Source organism: Channa argus, chromosome 7 (assembly GCF_033026475.1).
Source record: "Channa argus isolate prfri chromosome 7, Channa argus male v1.0, whole genome shotgun sequence".
Classification (NCBI taxonomy): domain Eukaryota; kingdom Metazoa; phylum Chordata; class Actinopteri; order Anabantiformes; family Channidae; genus Channa; species Channa argus.
In genome coordinates, this window is record NC_090203.1 from 10,128,691 (window position 1) to 10,137,813 (window position 9,123).

General features: G+C 42.4%; 1 protein-coding gene across 2 annotated transcripts in view; it reads right to left on the reverse strand.

Annotated features, from left to right (window-relative positions):
* wnt4b (wingless-type MMTV integration site family, member 4b) overlaps positions 1-3,556 on the reverse strand; it is a 3,958-nt gene extending 402 nt beyond the window's left edge. The window contains exons 1-9 of one of the 2 annotated variants that reach the window (XM_067509915.1): positions 3,235-3,556; positions 2,707-2,933; positions 2,216-2,369; positions 1,979-2,063; positions 1,746-1,835; positions 1,280-1,422; positions 1,034-1,174; positions 755-917; positions 1-644 (exon numbers count right to left, since the gene is read on the reverse strand). The exon at positions 1-644 is cut by the window's left edge and continues 402 nt beyond it. In XM_067509915.1, coding sequence (XP_067366016.1) covers positions 475-644; positions 755-917; positions 1,034-1,174; positions 1,280-1,422; positions 1,746-1,835; positions 1,979-2,063; positions 2,216-2,369; positions 2,707-2,795 — 1,035 coding nt within the window. In that variant the 5' untranslated portion in view covers positions 2,796-2,933; positions 3,235-3,556 and the 3' untranslated portion in view covers positions 1-474. Of the gene's footprint in view, positions 645-754; positions 918-1,033; positions 1,175-1,279; positions 1,423-1,745; positions 1,878-1,978; positions 2,064-2,215; positions 2,370-2,706; positions 2,934-3,234 lie in introns of both variants that reach the window. The other variant, XM_067509914.1, reaches the window with a different exon arrangement.
* Between the last annotated feature and the right edge of the window lie 5,567 nt (positions 3,557-9,123).

Here is a 9,123-nt window from a genome sequence, read left to right on the forward strand (position 1 = left end):
TATACAAATAAATAAATCAGAATTGAGCAGACATCATTTCAGCAAACATCTGTTAGTTTATAATACAATGTGAATAGTTTGCATAAAATAAAAATACTGCTAAAATAATTCCATGTTAGTTCTGGTTAAGTTCATCTTTAAAACCTTCAGTCATTTCAGTGTCACATTAGGTTCTGAGTGCATGTGTGCTTGCATGTCTATTCCTCCCCCGTTGCCCATCTCAGAATTGTAAATTGCCGCATTGAATCACTTGAAGTGAAATGAAAGGGATACTTTTTTCTTTCATTGTTTTTTTTTTTCACATGTGGTCTAACTTTGCAGTTTTTGCAACAGAATAATGAAACTAAACTCTAGACCTGCGGCAAATTACTTGCTCTTTACTTGCTCTCTGTGTTGTCCTTTTTTCTCTTTGTGTTTGGGAGTGTCTATGTAGTGGTTTGGCTATTTATGTCAGTCAGTCTCCTTTGGGCAATCTCACACTCTGCAGGTGTGAATTGTGACTGTGTTTTTACACTGCTGGCAGCGAACTGAGCAACACCAGGAAAACTTGCAGGAGCAGCGCTGCACCACCTCAGCCCGGCCTGCTCTATAGCCTGGTCCACAACACACCAACTCACAGCCATCTGGTGCCAGGCGAGAAGTTCCTGGGGTGTTTTAGACAAAAGCAACAAGGTCATTAAGTGTAAGGGATTTGATAAATAACATAATCTAGATTTGTTATTATCTTGAGGGATGCCCTGGCCATTGATCTTACCATTGCATCTCCTACCAGCAGTCCCAGGGATACCATTATCAGGGTCAAGATGGCAGAAATCTGGAGAGGGGGCAAGGTACACAAGGTCTCTGGCCGCAGGGGGTTTGACCTGCGGGTCACGGGGGAGCAGTGCTGTCCTGGATCCTATACGAGTCAGGCGAACCTAAGAGTTTTGTATTAGAAGTCAGTACGTGTACAAGATTCCAGGAAGCTAATGGTCATTCAAGTTTCAATTTATAAAAGTTCACAATGTGATCAAAAGAAGGTGTGTTTTCATACCTCTGTGGCTCCATCAAAGCGTTCCTTAAGCACAACGCCAACACGTCTGAATGGAGGCATGACCTTCCAGCAGGTCCTCAACTCACAGGAGCCAGAGACACCATGACACTTACACTCTACCTGCATGTTGTGAAGAATGGCCTGCGGATAAATTAAAAGTGGTTTTGTTTTAAGGGGAGCTCATTGTCACACTATTCTCTCAGATGTTAGAGTTGCAACAAAAGTTGTAAAAAGAGTGCTACCAACTTTTCGACCAGCCTCGTTGTTATGGAGATTCATTAGCGGGCGTCCTGCTGACAGGCCTTTGGCTCTTTCTGGTTCATCCACAAATGTTTGGGAGAAAGCCACACCGTAGGACAAGTTGTCACTGCACCCTGACCACTGAAAACCTGTGGTGGGACAGAGAGACAGTATTGAAACAGGGTTGCACGCATCAATGCAGCCTTAAAGCAATGGTACATATTCTTTATGAGCAAAAAAGGGTGAAGCCTAAAGGATAAATCTACTGCGGATCACTGCACAGTTGCTTTGCCTCTGACGGATGAAGGGATAACCCTTGCTACAACATTACTGCCTGAGATGTGGCCACAAGTGCCTAATACAGTATTTTTCAGTAGGTTCCAACCCACACACTGGGGCAGCAGCTGTATGCTACGTGTGACTCAGTGTAGATTTAACTGTTACATTTTCATGCAAAAGAGTCCAGGCTCACCCTCTGGGCTGACCCCTCTGACCTTCCTGTCACAGCCGCACCTTTCCAGCTCCCCTCGGGTGCAGGCTCGGGTCACAGCCACTGCCACAGCTGCAGAGGACAAAGCATGCAAAAAGGCCGCCTCACGAGTTCCTGAATCCAAAATATAGCAAATAATGCAGGAAATTTGTATGAAGTGCATTTAAGAATTGCTCAATATATAGGTTCTCCAACAAGTTCAATAATGAGTATACCTTGGTTCATGACTCTGCCAAATACGTTTATCCCACGTGGAGTAGTAGAACAGTTCCAACGGCGATTCCTGAACTGGTGCTGGCACTGAGGTAGACAGTGACATGCATGACATGAACATAGGAGAATCTTGTGTACAGTCAATGGTGATAACAATAGGTTATAAAACTATTTGTGTTTGTGAAATAATTATCACACAGTCATGACTCCACAATGACTATATGGCTGTTTAGCCATACCTCTTCTATGACCATCTCGGCTGCTTTCCTTACGGACTCCATGACCTCCCCCCGTGCCCTGCATACCCCCACCTGCCCTGGGGTCAGCCCCCTCAACCGTGCACATGGGGCAGTACCAGACACGGGCCTGGAGCGAGGCAGCCTCGCCAGGGAGCTGTGGTAAAAAAGGTGGGGAATGGTATGGTGACTCACAGCAGGTTTGGGGGACAGAACAAGAAGATGTATAATTAAGTGCAAGGGTGCAAATAAAAGCCGAAGAGCACAGATGTTGAAGGATGAAGTGGTAACGACAGGGCAAAGTTTTAAAGAGCAAGACTGGGAAGACACCGTGAAGGCAGAGAGAAAGAAAAGTGAAAAGGTCACCAGGAGTGAGACAAAGAAAGAGAAGGGAGAAACTGAAAGAGGTTTAGAGACATGTCACCATCTTTTAAAAGTTATAGCATGACAAACAAACTCCCTCTTTCTCTGCTTCCTTCGCACACTAGACTTACAGCCAGTTGGTTGCCATGGTCGGGTGGGTTGCCCATAGCAACAGGAGGAGGAGTGGTGCCGTGAGATTGACAGCAGAGACAGTTGGCATCAGACTGTCTGTCTGTCCGTCTCTGTGCGTCAGGCTAGATCTTTGGACAGCACGCTGCCTGTCTCCACAGTTGAAGAGATCTGTCCGTGTGTCTGTCTGTGTGGTTTGGTCCACAGTCTGGGGATGACCCCCTCATATCTGTTGAAATCACAAGTATAGCAGATTAATGAATAAATATACTGCGGGAACTATAGGAATTATTAACTGTCTTGTTCTCAAAAAACTTTTAAACAAAAATGTATTTTTTAATATTTCAGCTTTTTCCTGAGTATGCTGCTGCAGTGATAAAAGTGGCAACAATAAAACAAAATTATTACTACTCATTTTTTATTCAGATTTAGTAGCGCAAGATTTAGTAGCGCAAAAATGTCTAATTAAATGTATCATAGTAGTTGTTTTAGTTGCAGTCCCCAGTTGAAAAAGTAGCACAAATTCTTACCAGTTCATAGTCCTGCGATATCCACTTACTCTTTTTGTCTGACAGAATTTTGTCCAAATTTTACTCAGCAAAGTTGGTCATCAGTTTCTTCCCTGCTGCTGTCAGTGACAGCAAAAGCTACTCACTGGAATATTTTACCAACTATAAGCCAAGTGTATTATTTTAGACACAGAAAATAAGTCCACATGTTGAATTTAATTAGACAAAATCTACCCCAAGATAAAAGCTTAAAAATCCAAAAAGTGCTACTGAAAGTTCAAGCCCAATATCATTGTGTCAGCATTATTGTCCCAGCAAGGCAAATGCATCCATTTCAGGTTGACACAGCAGGAATGAGTGAGAGCAGTGAAGTGGGAGTGATGGCTTATAAAGGAGGTAGAGAACGAGGGTGGGAGAGAGAGGACAGGCGTGATCCAGGGTGTGGAGTGATGCCGAGGGAGGGAAGGATGAAGAGGATAATAGTTGTACTGCGTTAAGTGTTGAGAATGTGAGTTTGCCTCTACTGTGTTTGTTTGGCACAAGACTTAAAATCTGAGTCTGCACTTGAGACAATCTTCTACTTTTTATCATTATTTGTTTGATTGTGTGCATTTGCTATGTGTGTCGTGTTTTTACTTTCAATGCAAATTTTTGTGAGTGTACTGAAGTGCTTTTACTGCAGAGAAACTGTGAACTCCTCACAAGAAAACAAACTGCTTTAAACTGTTACATAATAAGCAGCAATATTGATCCATGGGTTGTCCTGCAATATTCTCACATCAAAAAACTATGACACAACATTTCTGTTTCCATGTGCATATGCCTGCATGTGAGAACCTGTTTTACCTAATGTTTAATTTTCCCAAACTTTGTTGCTGATTTTACGAGTCCACCCCCTCCTTTTCCTCCATGACTCCCACATTTACCCCCTCATTCTGCTTCTCTCCCACTCTCTATATTGTCTTAAAAGAAGGGGTGACATTTAGACAAGGGGCAGAAAACACAGTGCAGACAAATATTGGAACGGAGGCATATAAATCACAAGATAGGAGGGAAGGCGAGAGCAGATGGGTGTTACACTGAGATTAGGAAAAAGCTGTAAAAGATAAAACAGGTTTGTGAAATTTACATTTGTTTGGATTTCACATTTGAAAGAGTTGGCATAGTATATTAGTGTATTAACTATGTTGCATAATTAATTGTTGCTAACTGCCAACAATATGCGCTGTTTCATTAGTTATTCAACTCAAGTGCTTTTTGTTTTGCGGTTTTCATGTTACAGTAGTTGTCCCTCCTTTTGTTTCCTCCTGTTTGCACAGCCCACGATTTAGTGTAGACATTGACGAAATCAGTCTCACTTCTAAGAATGGTGAGTGACTGGAGAGATGACACTGGGACCTCATAATAACCTATGGTTTACGGTTTAATTTGCAAAAGCTCTAAAGGGACTCAAATGTGAATTTGTATGATTTTGTTTTGCTGTTTAGTTTGTTTGGAATGCACACTGTTTGGAATGAATTGCATATTGTGGATTATGCTGTGGTGAAAATCTAAAATCATATTACACCCCCTCCTCCCCCCAAAACTAATAAAAATTCTTGTCACAGACTACAACACCTAAGTTTGTCTGAAAAGCATAAAACAGTAAAAGCTAATCCGCTCTTCTGGTCCAAATAAAAACAACACTGAAAGGCAAAATTTAAAATAATTGAATGTGTGATATCATTTGCATAACTATGTGGCATGAAATCACAGTAAAAGGCTTACTCTATGTACACAGTTAGCCACTTGAATACTAAGCAAAGCTAGGGTGGTTAACTTTCGTCTGTATTTCTGCATTATAATTACAGTGGGTTTATCTACTGACTTATAGGTATAACAAACTCAAGCATCAAAACTAAATTATATGAAATCTAAAAAACAAAACTGAATTAGCTTTACGGTTAGCTGTGCTACCAGCAAGGTATATGTAGCAGTGTGATATTTAAAACACACACATATTTAAATTTAGGTTTCTGATACTATAAAATGAATGTGGGTTTATTTCATCAGTGATGGAGGACTAGTGATGATTATGACCACTGTAATTTGAATCATTAATTGAAATGTTTTTATCCCAGCGACCAGTAAACGTTGCACATCAGCTGATGAAACATATTTACTGCTACATCCTTGTCCAAGATTTGGTGAACCATTTACCTGAACCCTCTGACACCCAGTTCCCAAGTAAACAATCATCCCATCCACACACAGCCTCACGCACACATTTCCCTCTCTCTGTATCTGCAAACAAGGGTTTCTTCTAGGGCCCCTTCCCTCCTTTTTTGTCCTCTTCATGTCGTATTCCTCCTTTGTGTCCCCTGTTTCTACAAGTGACGTCTTCCACTGTCTCCCACAGCAACACCATGGTAATGAGCTGGCCACTGTCATGTCCGGCGCCTCTGTCATGCTCATCCCTTCACCCCTGGCTCGTAAATAAGTTGCCTTTTTTTCTTTATCTTTCCCTATTTTGTGAACATTTTATCATGCTGAAATAGTCAACTACTGATTGACTGTAACCAGGTTGCAGAACCTAAAGAGATGCTTGTAAAGCTTTAGCATGACATGTACCTAGAGATGACTTGCATTCCCTCAGTAGTGGGAGTCAGCCGTAGAATTTGAGTAACTGTAAGGTGGGGCATCTCATAATTGATCTTACTGTGCCCACAGATGGTTACTGTTGGATCATTGGTCTCATTCAGAGGTGGTTGCCTGAGGGTGATGCTGGGCTTCATAACTACCCCTGCCTCTCCCTCAAAGGTCATTATGAGATAGAAATGTGACCTAGCATCTCTTGTTCTGGCCTTGTTAACGCTGATTGTCTGCACTTGGGAGATACCTGCCTTTTGAGTCTGAGTGCCAATGGAATAATTATATCAGACAGAGACATGACTGCTGTGCATGAGCACGCTCACACTGCACAGGCATCTCTGCCAACAAAGAGTTGAATGCACTGCTGTGTATGAATGTGTGTGGAGCGTGTGCATGAATATTATGGGATGGCGGGCAGCAGTGTTGTCAGGCAGGGAAGTGGGGGTGGCAGAGTGGGCGGTGAGATGTGTGCACGTGGGGGGGGAGGCAGAGGGAATGGACGACCCATGAATATTATGGAATGATGGTGGTGCTGGGGAGTGAGGGTGTGATGCATGTGAGCTGGAAAGGTAGATGTGCCTATTTAATAGAAGGAGTAGGTGGAGGTGTTGATGACGGCGTTGCACATGGGCACATGTTTGTGCACATACATGCATGTGGTAAGGGGCATTCGAGCAATGGTAACAGATAACAGGCAGACATAGGCCTTTGTTGCTATGCGAACTGCATTTACAGTGGAGGAATATTGGAAGAGTGGCCACTGCAGTATAGAAAGCAGTGGAAGACCTCAGTGTTCACACTTTGACTGTTAGCCCCCTGTTCATGCAGAACATACCAATACCTATGAGTCAAAAGGATTCTGTGTATGATTATTATGGACTGCTTATGGATGGTTTCCACTGTATCACATCATTAGGCCTAAATAAAGAGCAGAAAGAAAGCTGATATAGAATTTACCATATATGATACTGTCAGTCTGCAATATGCTCATTCCTAAGTTAAATATTCTGTGTGAATGCCCCGGTATTACTGTACATCCCTAAATCAGATTCAATGTGATTAAGAAATGTAATTCAAAGAGTGCAGTTATAGACCTGAGTGAGTCCGAGCCTGCAGAATTAGATTTACACGTGGCCTTCAGGTCCTGCTTCTAAGCTGGAACAAAACAGCCTCTGCTCAGCTGAACTCATCCTTTGGTCACCCTATTTTAATTAATTTATTATTTTACCCCCATTGGTTTTAATAATTAGCAGATAGCCACAATGCGTTTCAGCACAAGAACCAAGTGTAATAATGTTCAGCTGCCACGGACATGTGATAGATTATTTGGTTAATTAATTTGACACTTTTTCTTTTGTACATCATTATGTTTTTGTTACTGTAGTTTATATGGCTTTTATGTCACATATCAGCCATTTCTGTAGCACTGAAAAACCTTTTGAACGGAGTCTAATTTACTACTTTAATGGGTCTCTAAAGTTAAGCATATTAAACCCTTATTTACTGTACTGTAAATAGAATCTGAAGGCAGCCATTGCATGTTTTTATGAAGCAATTTTAGCTCTTGAGACAAATGCATTCCCTTGTGGCCCGAATCAGACTAATCATTGATCTAAGACAGATGTGAAGTTGAGCTGTTACACTATTGCTAATACTTATACTTTTACTTGTTTTAGAGTTATCACTTGTGTCTGTGCACACTTGAACATCAGTGATCTGATCACAGCTGTCTTGGTTAATGAGCAAGATGTGGTGCATCCAGCTTTGATAATCCCACTATGATGAGACATGGGCCTACATTTGGGTTACTAAGAGGACTGTATTATACTCAATGAACCCAATATTTGATTTAGTGTGATACCAAGGTATATTACGGAGCAGATACACAAATGTGTCTCTCTCAGTTTATCACTAACTGTGTTTTCAGACTAACATGTGGATTTGTAATGCTCCTTCTGAGGTCACACTCAAGGGCTCTTACTTTGAAACTGTATTAAGAACACAATGGACCCTGGTGAGCCACTTTTATTTTTAAGATTTTAGAAAGTAAACAGCGTAGAGCAACCGTGTGCAGCAGCGCCAAGGCCAAGAAGTGACATGTGCAACTGTAACAGGCGTACAAGTGACATTTGTTTATTCTTTTGTATGATATGATAGCTATTTATGGTTGGGGTGATTTTTATGAGCTCAGATCCTTTTATACCACATCCTGGCAATTCGTGTACCACTAAGAAACCTTTAACTTGTCTTGATGGGCCACAGTCTTGTCTTGATGGGTCTCCAGAGTGCAGATGTTCAAGTGTACTGTAAAAGAAATTAAATTTAAATGTAGCATCTTGTGTGTTTTTACGGATTAGGGATCGTTTTACTCATTTCTGACCACCATGTATTCAAACTAAATTTTAGTTTCTATGTTTAACGATCCCTCAAGTTCACATCTCGGCAATTCTTGTAGCGCTGAAAACTTTGAATGTGCAATGGAATCACATCTACCGCATCAGGCAATTGAACTCGAAGGTTGCATGAGATGAGAGTGGATTTCTCCTGATGTTGTCCTGCATCACTCAACATCAGACTTACTAGAGGAAAGTACAATGCACCTCCAATCGCAATTGTTGGACTTATTGCACATGAAGAACTTGATCATGTATGATCTCATCACTCCTGTCTTGGCCTATAAGGCAGATGTGGTGCAGTCCAGCTGTGATAACACCAAGTTGATTAGGCCTTGGCCTACATCTGTGATGCGGAGCAGGGTCACAGCAGCATCATATCCAGTCCTGCTACACCACCAAGCTCGGCAGGTCTGTTTGCCCTGCACAAAGCACCACTGGTGAGCACTCCACCTGTGTGACGATGGCACAGGAACAAAAGTGAAGCCTCTTTGACTTCTTGGCTTAGCCATGCTCACTCCCAGGTGGATGCTCACTGAGTATTATGGTCTGTCACCAGTGGACTTGAGCTCCCCTGGAGACCATGTGACTAGTATTTTTTTCTTTTTTGTCATTTTGGACTTGTATATTATGGGATATATGCTGCTACTGCTTGACTATTATGGTCTGTCAAGGGGGGTGGGGGGGTGTCACCATGACAACGGGGTTGCTAAGGGGGCTGGGACTACTAGTGGAAAGGGGAAGGAGTGTGCATGCAATGAGTGTGGTGCATGCATGTTTAGTGGTGGTGGTGCACGTGCGCGCGCGTGCGTGGCGGAGGGGGTGGGGGCAGCCTGAGTATTATGGTCTGTCCGTTGCGAGGTAACTATGCAGAGTCCTGTGCGAG